Source organism: Siphateles boraxobius, unplaced genomic scaffold (assembly GCF_051911475.1).
Source record: "Siphateles boraxobius isolate OS27281-9 unplaced genomic scaffold, OSU_SipBor_1 41, whole genome shotgun sequence".
In the NCBI taxonomy this organism is placed as follows: domain Eukaryota; kingdom Metazoa; phylum Chordata; class Actinopteri; order Cypriniformes; family Leuciscidae; genus Siphateles; species Siphateles boraxobius.
Window position 1 is genome coordinate 23038131 of NW_027509042.1, and position 18809 is coordinate 23056939.

General features: G+C 46.4%; 1 protein-coding gene across 1 annotated transcript in view; it reads right to left on the bottom strand.

Annotated features, from left to right (window-relative positions):
• The window catches only part of stx8 (syntaxin 8), an 82696-nt gene that overhangs the window by 53407 nt on the left and 10480 nt on the right, over positions 1 to 18809 (bottom strand). Inside the window, exons 5-6 of the mRNA XM_077198963.1 lie at positions 8891 to 9018; positions 8208 to 8300 (exon numbers count right to left, since the gene is read on the bottom strand). Of these exons, the coding sequence (XP_077055078.1) occupies positions 8208 to 8300; positions 8891 to 9018 (221 nt within the window). The remainder of the gene's footprint in view (positions 1 to 8207; positions 8301 to 8890; positions 9019 to 18809) is intronic.

The following is an 18809-nucleotide window of genomic DNA, read 5'->3' on the forward strand; positions in this document are numbered from 1 at the left end:
AGTTTCATTATCTTTTCAATCACTCTTTCAGTTAATTAATGTGCTCATCTCTGTTCAATAAAAATACCAATTGTGACCTTTCAGACTCTTTGGACTGTGTCTTATGTTTTCAAGGAGTGAGTTGTTGAAGTAGACAGGAAAGACTAGTAACACTGGAAGTGGTCCATAGCAATTACGCTGCCCTCTGAAAAAGTATTGTGGGCAACCTTCACTGTGCCAACAAAAGCAACAGGGAGGAGGTGAACTTGCATCAGGATATCTGCATGGTCACAGAATTGACTTCAACTGAGATGTTTATCCATTCGATTTTGCATGTAAGATTGTGTATCAGTTGGTTCACATACCTGACACTCAAGAATGTGATGGCTGCTCTTCGAAATTGTTACAATAATTGCTCAATAGAGGGAATGCGCGTGACGTCACCGTCAGCTGGAGTGATTGAGGCCACGGCCACTGAGTGGCAAAATGACTGAGCGGCGGCATTGGTTTTCAGCGTGAATGCCGTGAAAAACACAAAAACACATCTAAAACGGGAACGAGCTCAGCGATTGACTGTACAACTACATTTGACAAGAAATCTGAGGTATATTTTTACAGACTGCCGAAAGCTACAGAACAGAGAAGCAAATAGATCGCTGCAATTCATAGAAACAACTGGACTCCAGGCAGCGAAAGGTGGATTTGCAGTTATCATTTTTGTGTCAATATGCTGAATTTAGTGGTAAAATCATTCTCTATGTATTGTATTGTTATATACTGCAGTGACAACTCATCAATCAAATATTTACCACTGTATATTCTGTATAATTTGACATTTTTAAATAAACACTGACAAAAAACTATACAAGTTTTAAGTCTAGACGATATGATGATATATATAACATTGATATAAGTGATAACCTGGATTTAGACCTGCCTATATTGTATTTACATAAAGCGTTCACAGGCAAATTTGCTGTATGTATTTCCCCGGTGTCGAAATCAGGCACATATAAATGTCAGGAAACACGATTCCTGGCTGCATGTTAATATCCATGGATCACTGGATCTTTAGTAAGTTGTAAGGAACACTATATTGAGTCCAATCTTTAGTTTGAACTGATAACGACTCGGTTACTAACGTAACCTCGGTTCCCTGAGAGGAGGGAACGAGTATTTACAGAGCCCGCCAAGATGGGCGTGGCCAAGAGCTATTTATTGGGCGCCCCGTCATGAGAGTTCTTTAGGTTAAAACGACTGAAGCGAACTAACCAAGCACAAGCACGGCAGCTTACGCAATACTCGTTCCCTCCTCTCAGGGAACCGAGGTTACGTTAGTAACCGAGTCGTTCCCTTTCGAGAGGTCTCTCCTATTGCGTAAGTAGCTTACGCTATGGGAACACCATGCAAAACGCCGTGCGTGCTGAACTTCGCCTTATGATAGCCAGAGGCAGGTGCCTGAGCTGAAAAGCAAAGTTATCATCCAACTAGCTGGCAGAGGCGAGCTTTATATGTGGGAAAAATACAGAGCGGCTAGAAGGCGCTCAGTGTGACACAAGCACATACATAATCTAGATACGAACTCGTAGTTCAACTAGTATCATGCTGATAGTACATTGGAATGCAATGTCGGGACCTGTAGGTTGTAGAACCTGATAAATGTGGACGGTGAGGCACAGCCTGCCGCCGCACAAATATCCTCGATCGGTATCCCGCTCGACCATGCCCAGGAAGAAGCCACACTCCTGGTGGAGTGTGCTTTGACTCCCCAGGGGCATTGAAGTCCCTTAGCTTCATAAGCCAGCGCTATAGCCTCAACTATCCAGTGAGAGATTCTCTGCTTTGAAACGGCGGAACCTTTCGTACGGCCGCCAAAGCATACAAACAGTTGTTCTGTCTGTCTGAATAGGGCAGAACGCTCCAAATACACTCTGAGAGCCCTAACGGGGCAGAGTAGATTAGCGTCGTGTTCGTCTGCTGGAGACGATAGCGCAGTTAGGGAGATAACCTGTGCTCTGAAGGGAGTGGTGAGCACTTTAGGAATATACCCAAGTTTCGGTCTAAGGACGACCCTGCAGTCGTTAGGTCCGAATTCTAGGCAGGCAGCGCTTGTCGAAAGCGCGTGCAGGTCGCCCACTCTCTTGACCGAGGCGAGTGCCAGCAAGAGCGCAGTCATGAGCGAGAGCTGTTTAAGGTGCACGGTTCGGAGTGGTTCGAACGGGGGCCCTTTAAGAGCGTCTAGGACAGTAGCTAGGTCCCAGATCGGCACTGAGGGGGGGCGTGAAGGGTTCATCCTCCTAGGCCCCTTAGGAAACGAATAATTAGGTCGTTTCTTCCCAATGGACGTTCCATTACAGGGTTGTGTGACGCTGTGATGGCCGCCACATATACTTTGAGCGTGGAGGGGGTGCGGCCCGCCTCCAGAAGCCCTTGTAGAAAAGCGAGTACGTTCGTAATCTCGCATGTCTCAGGGTTCAGGCCCTTGGCATTACACCAGTCACTGAACACTTTCCATTTCTGGGCATATAAGCGTCTCGTGGAGGGCGCCTGCGCCTCAGCGATGGTTTTTAGCGCTCCGCTCGTGAGGTTCCTGGGAACCCGTTGAGGGGCTATGCATGAAGGGCCCACAGATCGGGGCGGGGATGAAATATCATCCCGCTGGCCTGACTGAGGAGGTCTGGCCTCAGTGGAATCGGCCGTGGTGCAGATTGCATTTGCATCAGATCTGGAAACCATGTTTGGTTCTTCCAGAGTGGGGCTATCAGAAACACTGCGTTTTTCTCCTCTCTGACCCGACTGATGACCTGTGGCAGCATCGCGATCGGGGGAAAGGCATATAAGGGGCGGCTCGGCCAGCTCTGGGCGAGCGCGTCCGTGCTCTTCGTGAAGAAAAGAGAGCAGTGCGCGTTCTCCTTGGAGGCGAAGAGTTCGATCTCCGCTTTGCCAAAGGTTTTCCATAACCATTGAATCATCAGCGGGTTGAGAGCCCATTCTCCTGGGAGAATCTTGTCTCTGGATAGCATGTCTGCCCCCTGGTTCAGGGCGCCTGACACATGCGGTGCTCTCAGCGAGCGCAAGTTGTGCTGGGACCATAAAATGAGTCTCCTGGCCATTGAATGCATGGAGCTCGACCTGAGTCCACCCTGGCGATTTATGTACGACACTACCGTCATGTTGTCCGTTCGGACCAGGACGTGTTCGTTTTTTTTTTTTTTTTGATGTGGAAGCAGGGCTCTGAGAGCCAAAGCGACCGCTTTCATCTCCAGACAGTTTATGTGTAGGCGCTTCTCCGGGTTTGACCAAAAGCCGGAGACAGGCCTGCCCTCGTAAAGGGCCCCCCAACCTATTTTGGAGGCATCTGTCGTTATCATCTTTCTCCTTGTGTTCACACCCAGACTCACGCCTGACTGGTACCAGTCGGCGGCTTTCCAGTGCTCAGGGCTTTTATACAGCCGTGGTTCGCTCTGATTAAAAAGTGGCCCGAACGCCACGCCTGAGTAGGGACGCGGCTCTTGAGCCAGCGTTGGAGAGTGCGCATATGCAACAATCCTAGCTGTAGTACGGCCGATGCTGAGGCCATGAGACCGAGCATCCTCTGAAACCGCTTGACGGGGGCGCGCGCGCGCGCCCGCCCTGAATAATGTTGCAAGGCGCCGGATGGTGAGCGTGCGCTCTGATGAGAGACGCGCTGTCATTTGCATCGAGTCTAGAACTATTCCCAGGAAAGAAATCCTCTGGCTGGGAGATAGTATGCTTTTTGCAAAATTGATTCTTAGACCCAGGCATTCTAAATGGCTGATAATCCAAGATCTGTGTGTTATTAACTGACTCTCTGATTGTGCTAGGACCAGCCAATCGTCGAGATAATTCAGTATTCGCACCCCCTTCGTCTCAAGGGGGAAAGTGCTGCGTCCATACATTTCGTGAATGTACGGGGAGCCAGGGACAGGCCGAACGGAAATACTGTGTACTGGTAAGACTGTCCCTCGAAAGCGAATCTCAGAAACGGCCTGTGATGAGGCGCTATTGGAATGTGAAAGTAAGCATCTTTCAGATCCACTGAGAGAAACAAATCTCCTGGGCGTACTTGCGCGAGGATATGCTTGGTTGTTAACATTCTGAACGAGCGAATCATTAGTGCTTTGTTCAGGTGTCTGAGATCTAGGATGGGGCGGAGACCACCATCCTTTTTCGGGACGAGAAAATAGCGGCTGTAAAAACCTGCCTCGCTCATAGAGGGGGGAACAGTTTCCACAGCGCCCTTTTCTATTAGTTTGCGCACCTCGGTGCGTAGAACCTGTGAACACTCCTTTCTCACTTTCGTCTCGACCACAGTCGTAAAACGTGGTGGTCTGCGAGCGAACTGGAGCTAGTATCCGTGCTTTACTATATTCAATACCCATTTCGGCATATCTGGAATCTTTTCCCATGCCGCTGTGTGTACAGAAGTCGGCTGAATACAGGCTAGGGGCGGGCCGCTGTGACGTAGGGACCCGGCCAGCGAATCGCCTGAGCTCGTAGCTCTCAGAGGCGCGGGCGCGCGCTGAGCAGCTGAGTGAACGGGCGCGTGTGTGCTTACAACAGCGCGCGCTATGTCTGTAAAACTCGCAGCCTGAGCTGGGGTTGTGTTTGACACTGTAAGGACAGTGTCTATAAGTGGGGGTGCATAAACAGTGGTAGGCACACGCGTCACTTTTATAATGTTTCCCGCTTTTACTGGGGATGAATTCATAACTGTGTGAACAGTGCTTGTGTGTAGTGGTGCGTACACTTTGTGGACATGTGAACCCTTAGTGACACAGGCAGAAAAAGACTCTTTTTGTGTTTTCTGTGCGTCGCCGTAAAAACGGCGTTTGTTTGCAGGTGAGCGAGCTCTGTGACTGGCCCATTGACTGCTGTATGGACATTTCCAGCCGCCTGTAAGGGGACTGGGTAATGTTTGAGCTTTTGCAGAGAGAGTGGTCCGGCTTTTGCGAGACACGCACTCTCTCTTCTCATTCCTGTGGCTAGGACGGCTTTCGAGGCTCAGGGTTCAGCACAATCTTGGGCCGAGGACCCCGCCGCTCAGGAGGCGGCTTGCGGTTGTGGGAGCGCGAGCGGCGTCGAGCGTCAGCATGAGGCGCGGGCTGAGAGGCGGTGGGAGCTGTTCTAGCCCGCTGCGGCTGTGGCGGTCTCTGTCTGCTCTGCGATGAGCTGGAGCGCTTTGGCAGGAAATGGCGCATAGCTTGTGAAGCGTTCTTGTGAAGCGACACCGGTCCAAACAGCCCGCTGGTGGAGATAGGCGCGTTGAGAAACGGCGCCTTATCCGCGTCCTTCATCTCCGTCAGAGTCAGCCACAGATAGCGCTCGAGAACAGTCAAATTAGCCATGGCGCGGCCAATAGACTGGGCGGTGGCCTTCGTGGCTCGCAGAGCTATATCAGTTGCGCTGTGTAGGTCCTTAAAGGCTTCGGGTTCGGGGCCAGACTCGTCCATAGAGCGGAGAAGCTTAGCTTGGAACACTTGAAGTACCGCCATTGAGTGAAGCGCTGATGCAGCTTGGCCGGCGGCGGCGTAGGCGCGACCGGCGAGAGCAGAAGTAGTGCGGCAGGGCTTCGAGGGGTGGGAAGCTTTGGCTTTCCATCCGGTGGTGGAGGGCGGGCAGAGATGATTGGCCACGGCCTCCTCGAGGGGCGGCGTTCCCTCGTAGCCTCTTTCCTTCGCGCCGTCCACAGAGGAGAGCGACAAAGAAAAAGAAGGCTTCAGACCAAAGAGTGGGGGGCATTCCATGACTTGGTGAGTTCGTCATGAACCTCCGGGAAGAAGGGAGAAGGCCTTTGCCGAGGGGCCTGCTGGCGCCCCTGCAGAAACCACTCATCCAGTCGGCTTCGGGTTGGTTCTTCGGGAGAAGACCAATCGAGCCCGAGGTCCTCTACGGCCTTCGAGAGTACGCGGATAATCTCCGTATCCATGGTGGAGCCCCCGCTTGTGCTAGCTAGCGGCGACGGGGCTGGGTCGAGAGTGGAGCCCGGCCAGTCGTCCGATGCAGCGCCGATGGACAAGCTGTCATCCATTTCCCCATCGTCCTCGGACGCGCCGAAAGTCACAAGGCCCATCCGCTCTGCTAGAGGGGTGTGGGTCCGGCTGGGTGAACTGAACCGGCGGTGGGGAAGGTAAGAGCGGCGGTGAAGCACGCGGAGACTGGCTCGGCGTGACGTCACTGAGCTCCGGTTCAGGAAGCCTCTGTGAGCGGCGCTTTTTCTTAGTGCGCGGCTCAAACAGAGGGGTGGGGGCGATGGGCTCGCTCACGGCGAAAACGGCGAGGCGAGCCCGCAGTGCGGAGAGACCCAGGTCATCACATTCCGGGCATCCGCCCTTGGTCAAAGCAGCTTCTGCGTGGTCCCGGCCCAGGCAGCGAGCGCAGATGATGTGACGATCCCCGTCCGGGAGAAGGTCTCTGCACGACGCGCAGGAAGGCATTTGAAACAACGCCTCAGAAAATTGCTCTTTTACAAGTGTCGCGGGGCGAACAGATGTAAAGATACTTGCGTGTGTGGCAAGCCGGATGGCTCAGTAGGATGGCGTTCGAAGGCGGCTGAAGGTGCCGACGTCCTCGTATCAATCCCGCTGGTATGCTTTTCGACGGCGGCGAAGGCTTCAATAATCCGGAGGATCCAGCGAAGAAGGTGTTCGCTGAAGGAGATTAAATCTAAAGAACTCTCATGACGGGGCGCCCAATAAATAGCTCTTGGCCACACCCATCTTGGCGGGCTCTGATGCGCGCGGGCGCGAAGCGCGCTCATTGATCGCGCATTCAGAGTCGCCCCGTCATTGGTTCGAGCAAGTTACCGTACAGCAAATGACCGAGCTTCCTTCGTTCATTGCTGTCAGCTGTGCAACTGCAATGCGTTTTACATAAAGACTTCAATATTCTCGAGAAAAGGAGTTTTCCCATAGCGTAAGCTACTTACGCAATAGGAGAGACCTCTCGAAAGGGAATCGTTTGTTTTACTTGCGTTTTCGCAGTTTCCTCTATTAAATCCAGTCACGCAGCTGCGCTTCTGCCACTCAGTCCGGCTGAGGGGGCGTGTTCAAGCGGGAAAGTGACATTAATGCATTCCCTCTATTGTTGCAATAAGATAAGATAACATGAAATCTTAATCGATATCTGAGTAAGACCTAAAAAGGCATTCGCACATGATGCTTCATCTCTCGCTACAAAGCAGTTAGACAGAATGCAACATTTAGGAATAGTAAATCTCCAGTCCGTAACATTTTTTTTTTGCTGAGAATTTACAAAATTTAGATAAACGATTACATCATGAATCCATTTTCAAACCGTATTTTTGTCTTATCCTGAATCACTATGGTACACCTATAATAAGTGTTTATATTCGGACTATTTTAGACTGGTACGGGTCGTACCGCTGCGGAGTAGTCCAGTACCTGCGTGACTCATCATAGACATAAACAGAGAGAAGTAACTCCGGCTACAATGTTCTTCCGCAACACACGTGAAGTTATGTTTATTACGCTAGAGCGCCAAGTAACATCACTAAGTGCTTTAAATGAACAACTGCAGCTTTGGTTTATCTTTTTTTTTTACCTGCTATAACCCTGACAATTCATACTAAAGTACCACTCTTTATTGAATGTTAGTGTGGCTGATCATTTTGAGAAAATATTGTATTTCAGCCAAATGATCTTGGTGGATAAAATATCTCACTTAAAAATTTTTTTATTATATATAGGTTTTTCCCACTTTAGCCTGTCTCACTTTACCAGCTAGGCCAGACAGATTGAAGAACAGTGTGGGAAAAGTTAAAAGCAGCTTTAACCTTCAGATGAGGTCACAGACTACTGATCTGAGCTCAGTCTCCTCCATGAGACTTTGACTACATCAGGCACTGTGCAATTCCTCCATGTTCTCACATTTGAACTAAAATAGATTTCCACAGTGATGTGATGTCTCTGTGCAAAGGGCACAGGTCTTATATTTAGTTGACCAGCAAAAAGCGATAGACAGACCATGTGAGAGGGGGTTTCCAAGTACCCTGTTCCACATTTTCCACTTTAACCCAATCTCAAAAAATGGCTCATTTTAGAGCCAATGACTTCACATGTAGTGTAGCAAGAGATCGGCTTGACAAAGTAAAACCAACCTGACCGCACAATAGATGTTATTCACAGAAAAACATCGGAATGTTCAGCCAGAGCTGTCACATATAGGCTACTGCGCTTTTCACTTACCGTTCTGTTCTTCTAGCTCATTGCCGATGTCCTGACCCATCAGTTTTTGCCTACTTATGACTGCAGCCAGAGCATCCAGGCCAGCATCCTGAGCTAAAGACACATGAGAGAATATGGACATATTCAGACAGAACTGTACAAGAGAAAGACAAAAAGACACATATTTATTTTAAAAAATGTTGGTTTAACATTCTTATATTTTATTTTTCTGTGGTAAGTAAATTACCATACATAGAAGGAAAAGAAAAATCTTATCTCATTTGGGTTGGAAAAACAATAGAAAGGTATATAAATTCCATTAGCAGCAGGGTGTTGGCATCTGTGGCATTTAAAGGACATACAGTTTGATCTGATGTCATTTTTGACAGAGGTCCCTGCCACAGTGAGCCACAAGGTACTTTAGCTGTAACCTTGAAGCTAAAAGTATAACTTGGGTAGACAAAACGGCTCCTGCTTTTTCTCAAAACTCCTACCAGTTGCTATTCTTAAATGCGTAGCAGATCTTATAAATGGGCGTAAATTCAAAAAAATGCTTCTCAAAATGTCTCATCTCATCAGAAGATAGATGATTATCTGGACAGCAGAGAGAGGTGGCCAGATAATTGTCAGCTAGAAGCAATGTCAAGCACCACATCAGTTGCAAGACTGAAAGACTTAGAAAAGTGATCTCAAATGCAACGTACCTTCGATAATCTGCTGTTGTTGGTGCTTGATTTCTCCAAAGCCAAGTCCTAGGGTCTCCTCAGACTCATTAATCAGCCACGGGTTCACTGCGGGTCCCGACCCATTTCCTCCTGTCATCAGACTTGACCTGCAGAAGATGACCAAACCCCCCCCAAAAAAACATTGTAACTTATAACTTGTAACAATTCTTAATTTTTTTTGAAATCTAAGACAAATGTACCGATAAAATGTGCCGTATTGTGTACGTAATAACATTTATTAAACCATGAACTGCTTCCGAATTAAATAATACAAATGATGTTATGGAAAAAAAAAAGAATAACAAATGTATTGGTTGTCATAGTAACTGTTTTGATTATCCTGGTTATTAAACACCTTCACCTGTGTGCCATCTAGTTTCCTATGCTTGCTCTGTGTATTTAAGCCCTCAGTTTGAGTTAGTTACCCTTCTGCTATTGTTTGGTTAAAGTGGTTGGTTTTTTGCTCCCTGTGACATTAGCCTGTGAATTACTGTGTTTGGATTTTTTCATTAAAGAAAATGTTCTTCTTCTACATGAGCATTGTGACAATAGCCACTGGTTGAAAGCATACAAACTTCTAGCTCAATATACACTTCCATGAAAAAGTTTGGGGTCAGTGAGATTTATTTTATTGTTTCTGAAAAAAGTCTCAACAAGGCTGCATTTATTTGATCTAAATATAGTAAAACAGTAATATTGTGCAATTGTATTACAATTTAAAATAGTTGATTTATATTTTAATATATTTAATTTATAAAATCTACTTTATTCCTGTGATGGCAAAACTGAATTTTCAGCAGTCATTAATGCAGTCTTCAGAGTCACCTTCAGAAATTATTTTATAATAAACATTTCTTATTAAGCAGCACAACTGTTTTCAACAAAGATAATATATATATATATATATATATATATATATATATATATTTTTTTTTTTTTTTTTTTATTATCTATGGAGAAATGTATGGAATTTTTCAGGAAACCATCAAACATAGTGCACTATATTACTTTGCAGAGGAATAATATTGCCTAGCAACAGCTGTTAGGGCTTGTTTACACTGGGTCACTTCATGCAATTTCTCTGAACAGATAGCTATCCGATTATGAAAAGACCAACATTTTTAGTTTTAAGTGTGTCAAAATTCTAAGAATGGAGTAATTTTACTCTTATTCCTAGACTTAAGAATAAGTTTGATTCATAAATGTTCCTAATGGTCAAGACTAGGTCTCAGCTCCTAAATTATTTAAGAGTGCTGGAGAGGTATCCTATACTAGTCAGGAGTAACAAGATGTCAGCAGAGAGGAGGAGGCCGCGCACTTTCCAACGAAAATATAATGTATTGGATTTAAATGATGACAGGGAGTTGATAAAGGCTTGATCGGTTTTCGGTTTTCAAGGTATTCATTTTGTAACTGACCAAGTAAGAAATTTAATAACTTCTCCCACTCTACAAATCAATGGTCTAACTGCAGAAATTAAAGTAAAAATTTAATTTTTGGCGACTGAAAAAATGCACTGGTTATGATTTGGGCTCATCTGTCCACAGTAAGCAGGGTCTTAAATAGCACTTTTGTGGCACTAACCACATCAAACATACAGTAGTGGCCAAAAGTGATTGGGCAAGGGAAGTTTTTGTTTTTATGACCTTACAAGTCTGCTTAAACCATCAAAATATAAGGAAAATATTGTTATATATAATATAATATTTGGCCACTACTGTATGGCATTTCATTGACTTTACAACTGGTCTTCAAACCATCCAGCACAATCTTATGAGAATGTCGGGCTTCCCTGGAGTTGTTGGAGCCGTTGATGGAACCCATGTTTGCATCATTGTTCCATGTAAATGAGGAGACATATATCAATAGAAAATGATTCCACATCATCAATACTACTTTGTGATAATTTTGCACAATGCAAAGCAATTTTTTAAAATAGATTTAAATATTAAAGTTTCAGTGTCTTAAATCAATTATTTTATTATAATTGCATAAATGATTCCAGACGAAACTGGGCAAGTGTTAATACATCTGGTTGTTGAAACCACATACTGTATGTAATTTTACTCCTCATAAAATGTTAAAAAATAAACGCGTGAGAGCATGTTATAGGCTATATGACGTTATAGCCAGATATGACAGTGTTACTGCAACAAGCAGATCAACACAGATGAGTAGCTGAGCATCTCTTCAGCAAGCCAATGCTCAAACTGCCGCAAATAAAACAAAGTAAGTCGCAGATGCTCAACACACAATCATCTTCATTAAAAGCATTGAGACTATGATCTTACCAGTGCTGATGCTGTTCTCTCTCCTATTGAAATCTTTGATCTTGAAATTAGCTGATGATAAATAAAATGCAGCTCTGTTGCATTCGTTGATGTAAACTTCATTGAATTTGCAAATACGTAGCACAGGAAAATGAGGATCGGATTTATATTCGGTTTGCGGAGACACATTTATGTGTCCAAGTGTAAATGGAACTGGCTACTTGATCAGTAAGAACGCATGAAGTGACCAGGTGTAAACAGGCCCTTATATGTGGTCAGAATTAATGTAACACAGTCTCTTTTAGATTATTGTTTCAATAAAACAAAAATGTATGTATTCATTTATGCATACAGCAGTCATCGCTGTAATACACAAAGTCAACTTTCTCATTACATACACACACAGTAACTAGATTACGTACACGGTGTAATATTATAGTTATTCCACATGCACTGTCAATCAACAGCTACGTGCACACATCAAATGGACACACATCATCTACTTTACAAATGTAAATAAACTTCGAGGCATGTCCGTGAGTTGTTCAAGATCCACAGGCTCTTTCTACCAAACTCACATCTGTAGCACTCATGTGCCTTCAGAATAAATAACCTTTCTATTTTTTACCTCTAAAATAGCAAACAACATCCCCTACGTTGGACCTTGTAAGATCAGAGAACCTCTGTTTATTTGTTCATATGGGTTCCACTTTGTTGGGCCCGAAGAGTGAGTTTTCATGCCCTACGTTACAAGGACACAAAGCATATGAACCGCCTCTGGCTTTTATACAAGCTTTCAAAGCGGCGTGCCAAACCGAGAAGTGGCCTGTTATCCTGTGGAGACACTGCGTTGTGCTTTTGCACTTTTCTTTGATTAATGTATGAAACCTGTTCCCCCCGAGGCTCCTGGACAGAGAGAGAAGTGAAGTTTAAAGGCTCTTCTGGAAAAGCTATCAGCGCTTAGCATCGCGCAGAGTTATGAGCCGGTCACTAGATTGCACGGGTTCTGCATACTGAAGGTTCAGAGACTTTTTCCATAGTATCAAGCAAATCCATCCATGTCATTGATTACAAATCAATTTGATGTCTGGATAGTACAACTATCCTGATATCATAATGAAGAACAAAGCTTCATTAAAATAATTAAATTATTAAAGAAAGAAAACTATATTAAGTAGTTTTGGATAATATTTTATTAATCACTGCTTAATATTTGAAATGACTGTGTGTCAAGGTCAACATGTCTTTTAAAATATCAAATAATTTGAAATTATGCAACAAAGAAAGGTTAGTTTAGATTGCATATTGTCATATGGTGCAAATCCACATAAAAAAACTGAATATTTAGGAATTAATAGTCAATAATATTTGTATAAAAAAAAATTCACTTGAAAATGTTTGTTAAAACTTTTCGAAAATGATTAAAGGATTAGTTCACTTTTTAAAAAACTTTTGCTGATAATTTACTCACCCCCATGTCATCCAAGATGTCCATGTCTTTTTTCTTCAGTCGAAAAGAAATTAAGGTTTTTGATGAAAACATTCTAGGATTTTTCTCCATATAATGGACTTCATTGGGTTCCAAACGGTCCAAGGTCCAAATGACAGTTTCAGTGCAGCTTCAAATGGCTTTAAACGACATCAGTCGATGCATAAGGGTCTTATCTTGCGAAATGATCGGTCATTTCAAAAATAAATAAATAACAGACTTGAAACGCACGTGAAGTGCGCGAGTTTTCCTAGGACTACGGGTCACGAGATAGGACATTTAGAACCATACGAACTTAAAGTGAACGTGACCTAAATAGAAACGCATAGGAAAAGAATATTCCTGGAACACATTATAATACTGAAATGCTGATTAAATGTAAAGCAAGTTTATATATATATATATATATATTATTATTATTATTTTTTTTTTTTTACTCATAACAAAACACTCCCCGCCTGACGTGGAGACACGTCACCCCACAGTCCATACACAGTCCATTTACTAAACAGTCCATTACTGTGGCTCTGGAGGTAGGAGGAGAACTATTTCATTGACTGGCCGGAGAAAGAGGCTAGTCCCGCCTGGTTTGATGATCTTCACCTCAACCTGGCGCACTTTCCCATCTTTGCTAGGGAAGGCCTGTGTAATCAGTCCAAGAGGCCATTCATTCCTAGGTGCTTGGCTGTTCTTAAGGAGAACAACGCTTCCAGACTGAATGTTTGGCTGAGTGGACTGCCATTTCTTGCGGGCCTGCAGTGTTGGGAGGAATTGTTTCCTCCAGCGGTCCCAGAAGGTGTTGGACAGGTGCTGAACCTGCCGCCACTGGGACTTATAGAGGTCTGCAACTCCAAACTCACCAGCAGGAGCAGGCACGATGTTCGTCCTCTGTGTGAGAAGAGCAGCTGGCATGAGTATGAACGAGTTATCAGGGTCCATAGTCACTGGAACAAGTGGCCTGGCGTTAATGATTGCTGCGACTTCTGCCATGAAAGTCACCAGTACTTCATGGGTGAGCTTGTCTTTCAGCTGGAGGAACATTGCGTCCAGAATCCTCCTCGCCAGCCCTATCATTCTCTCCCATGATCCACCCCAATGGGATGCATGTGGGGGATTAAAGGACAAGATACAGCCCTTGTCTGAGAGGTAAGTTTTTACGGCAGTTCTGTCAATGTTTGAGGCTATCTTCAGTTCCTTACAGGCGCCAATGAAGTTCGTGCCACGGTCGGAACGAATGTACTTGACCGGCCCACGCATTGAAATGAAACGCCGTAGCGAGTTGATGAAACTAGAGGATTCTATGACTTCAATGTGCACAGCTCTTATGATCATGCACGTAAAGATCACTGCCCACCTTTTACTTTGAGCGAAGCCGCCTCTGGTCTTGCGTGAGGAGACGTTCCATGGGCCGAACACATCAAGACCTACGCAGGAGAACGGAGGATCTGTTGAAAGACGATCGCCTGGCAGGTTAGCCATTTTCTGGAGGCTGAGTGGAGCTCTGAGCCTTCTGCATGTTATACATTGGTGGATAATGCTGCTTACTCTTTTTTTTCCTCCGACTATCCAAAGGCCAGCTGAATGGACCGCCCCCTCAGTAAAGTGACGGCCTTGATGATGGATTTGCTTGTGGTGGTGTCTGATGAGCAAAGTGGCGATGTGATGCTGGCCATGAATAATCAGGGCAGTCTTTTCACTCCGATCAAGACTTGAATGATGAAGATGGCCTCCAACTCTGAGAAGGCCGTGTGTGTCAATGAACGGGTCCAGATTTCTGAGAGGGCTTGTTTTTGGCATCCCTTCCTGTTTCTGAATGCACTTGGATGTAACTTGGATGTAACTTGCACTATCTCTTGGATGTAAACTTCCTGTTGAACTGCTTGGATGATAGCAGCTGACACTTTCTCTGATTCCTCAACTGTGATTACAGCTTTGCAGTAATGCCAGCCCTTGCACGCTCTGTTCTCTCTTTGAGCTATCTTGAAATGACAGGCTATGTGAACAAGGCGAGTGACTGCACGAGTTAATGACTTCCAGGTAGAGAACTTAGCAAAGCGGTGTGAATCCAGTTGCTTGTTTGAGGCTGTAGTGCTCAAGGCAGACACCATAGGGCGGATGTCTGAGTCTGTGCTCAGGTCAACAAGGTCATAAGTGCTCTCAGAAATGCTGGGCTCCGGCTTAAGAGAAATTTGGGCCCACTCAGCCAGTTGGTGTGTTTCAGTTGGCCAGCAGGGATGGAACGTGTTGCTTGATCTGCAGGGTTCAGGTCTGTTGGCACGTAGCGCCACTGGTCTGGTCGGCTGGATCTTCGGATGCGTAACACCCGGTTGCTGACATAGACATAAAAGCGCCTGGTGTCATTGCAAATATAGCCCAAGACTACTTTACAGTCTGAATAGTAGGTTACAACATCAACCTGTAGGTCTAGTTCTGCTGAGACCAGGTCTGCTAAGTCAACAGCGAGCACTGCTGCGCAGAGTTCAAGTCTTGGCACTGTGTGTTCAGGGCGGGGGGCCAGCTTGGCTTTGCCCATTACAAATCCAATCTGGTTGTTGCCATTACTGTCTGTCACTTTCAGGTAGCACACAGCGCCGATAGCTTTGACTGACGCATCACAGAAAACACACAGTTCTCTTCTTACCGCTGCTGACGGTGAGGCCTCTGTGTAGCGCCTTGGAATGGAAAGCTCAGCGAGCTTGGACAGAGAGGCTCTCCAAGACGTCCAGGCATCTTCCATGGCTGAAGGTAAGGGCGCGTCCCAGTCACCGTTCTCCACCGTGAGCTCTCGCAGGATAGCCTTGCCTTGGACTGTGCCTGGCGCAACAAATCCAAGAGGGTCGTAGAGGCTATTGATTGTGGACAAGACACCCCGCCGGGTGTAGGGCTTTGTCTCACTGGAGACATTAAAAAGGAAACAGTCTGTCTTGAGATTCCAGTCAAGCCCGAGGCTGCGCTGCAATGGCAGCGAGTCTGCGTCAAGGTCAAGGTCTTTGAGGTCACTCGCGTGGTCAATGGATGGAAATGCGTCCATGACCTCCTTGTTGTTCGCTGCAATCTTGTGAAGTCTCAGATTCGACTTGGAGAGCACATCCTGTGTCCTTTTTAACAGGCTGATAGCAGCTTGAACTGTGGGCAGGGACTTCAGCCCATCATCGACATAGAAGTCATGCAACACAAAGTGCTGGACGTCTGGGTCGACCGGGAACTCGTTGCTTTGAACAGACTTGTGTAGACCGTGAATAGCCACCGCAGGTGAAGGGCTGTTTCCGAAGAAATGGACGTTCATGCGATAATCCACGATGGCCTTGGAGAGGTCATTGTCCTGGAACCAGAGAAAACGTAAGAAGTCACTGTCTTTTTCTCTTACCAGGAACCAATAGAACATCTGTTCTATGTCGGCTGTGACGGCGATGGCCTCTCTTCTGAACCGAATCAGCACTCCCAGTAGTGTGTTATTCAGGTCAGGTCCCGTTAACAGCACGTTGTTGAGTGATACGCCGTCATATTGGGCACTGGAATCGAATACCACCCGGATTTTCTTTGGTTTCTTCGGATGATACACCCCGAATGTTGGCAAGTACCACTTCTCTTCATCCGGGCCGAGAGGGGGGGCTAACTCTGCATGACCGTTTCGAAACATGTTGCCCATGAAGGCTAGAAAGTGGTCTCTCATCTCAGGCTTTTTCTCAAAGTTACGCTTGAGAGACATGAGACGCCTCAGCGCCTGTAGCCTGTTGTCAGGGAGCCGTGGGCGTGGGCTCTTGAAAGGTAATGGGGCCACCCAACTGTTGTTTGAGTCTTTTTGTAGTCCTTCATCCATTATCTCCATGAACGTTGTATACTGAATGGAGGGAGCCACCTGGTTGTCGTCCCTGGTCCGCCTGAACACCGTGCATCCAAGGTGGTCGGTTTCACAGATAGGTTGGTCCTCAGGTAAGGTTGAGGCGCACTGGTGGCCTGGGTATCGCTGAACCTCTCCTTCACATGGAACACGTTGGGGCACGCGTCAAAGAGAGTGGGCCGTTGCAGCTCAGTGGTGTTCGTGTGGAACGTGCTAATTGTCAGTGGCCTGTGAACATTACCTAAGCACACATTTCCAACAATGACCCACCCCAGGTCCAACTTCTGTGCGTAAGGCAGTTTGTGAGGGCCATTCACCTGTTTGCGGACTTTATACGCTCTGATAATGTCCCGTTCTAAGAGAAGCATAATGGGGGCTTGCGGGTCAATGTCCGGGATAAGGTGTGCCACTGACCTTAGATGAGCATGATGAAGGGCTACTTCGGGGGTCGGAATCTCCTCTCTGTTGTTCGGTATGTCATTGCACTCTATGAGGCTTGGCAACGCGACGCGAACAGTTCCATCCAGAGACTCCACTTCATAGCCACTGGCCCTTCTGCCTGCTGATTGCTTCACTCCAGCACATGTTCTCAGGGTGTAAGGAGCGCTGGGACTTTGTTCGTTGAAATTGTCGAAGAACTGTGACTGAACCAGTGACCTGTTGCTCTGCTCGTCCATGATTGCATACAGTTTCACGGCTTTTTCTCTGTGGCTGGCTGGGAACACTTTGACGAGGCATATTTTCGAGCATGAGCGATCAGTGAGTTCCCCTCCGCAGACTTTCGTGCATTTGCTGGTGACCTGAGACTGCGGTGAAGGTTCATCCTCCTCCCCGCCATGCTCAGAAACAGGGCCAGCCTCCTGCTGCCATGGTGCGGGTCCAGGGTGAAGTGCTGTGTTGTGCCTGTTGCTCTTACATTCAAAACACTGGACATTGAGCTTGCAATGCTTTGCTATGTGAGACGAGGAAGAAAGACATTTAAAGCACACATTGTTTTCTTTGAGGAGTGTTTTGCGCTCATCAATGTGCTTCTCTCTGAATTCCCGGCACTTACGTAGAGGGTGTGGCTTTTTATGCAACAGACAAAGTTTGTCGCCATCGCCGGATTTTGTTGGAGGCTCACCCGTGTGTGATGTGGCTCTGGGTGACAACTTTGTCTTGTGGACGGAAACTTCCCGCTGTCTGTTCGGCTTCTGGCCGATTGATGTGTATTGCTCTTATCTGTTCAATATGCTCTGCTGACTCCTTTCCGAACCACTTTAGCAGAAGATCCATCTCCTCACTCGGTTCCAGGTTTTGGCCTCTGATGACGGTCAAAAAGGAACGCTTCCATGCTCTGTAGCTTTGGGGTTTGTCGTTGAATTGAAGCTAGCCTTTAGCCACAAGCTCACGGCGGGCTAGATACCTGACAAAGTCATTTATGTATGAGCTGCAGTCATTTGAGTATGGCGCTATGACATGGTGTGCGGGAGGAGGCTGAGTGTCGTGATTTCGTGTTCTGAAGTGATGTGCAGGAGAAGCATGCTCACCACTGGACTTGATGTGAGGTAGACGAACGTCTCCAGGCGTCATGTTGAATGGCTTGTGGCTGTCCTCGTATGTGCTGATGTAAGGCTGCTGTGAGATGAGACGATGTGGATCAGTATTGTTCTGGTGCGGATAGAAGGGACTGGCTTCAGGCTTTAGTGGTGGAGGTGACACGTTGTGATTAGGGACTGGCGCTGTCTTTGCTTGTTTGTCACCGTTTTCACATGACTGGAATTCTGAATCCCTTTCTCTTAGTTGATCAAGCACATACTGCTTTCTGCGTTGTGAGGCTTCAAAAGGAACCGGAACAGAGTCTATGTTCAGGTCATTGCTATTTTTCTCACTCTTTACATCAGCAGCAGCTTCAAATGCCTCTACTTCGGCAATGGCTGCTGCAGCCTCTTTTTTATGTTTTAACATTTCTAAAGACACTTCCAATTTAGCTTGTTGTAATCTCAGATTAGCTTCCTCTTCAGCATAGCATAGGCGTGTCTTTGCTGCTTCCGCTCTCGCTCTTGCTCTGATTGCTGCAGACCCCTGTTACGATGAACTGGATCTCACTGAACAACACACTTGCGAGCGCGTCCTTAACGATGCACAGTGTGGGTTCTGCTGTGCTGCTGTACTTCCTCAGTACCTCAGTAGCCTGAAGCTCGGTGGCGGGCGCTGCTCAGGTAACACTTGACTTTAGAGTATGGTCCGCTGATCGTCCACTGGATGCGTGTGACGACATGTCGGGTAGCTTCCAACTCGCTCTGCTTTATCTCGCTT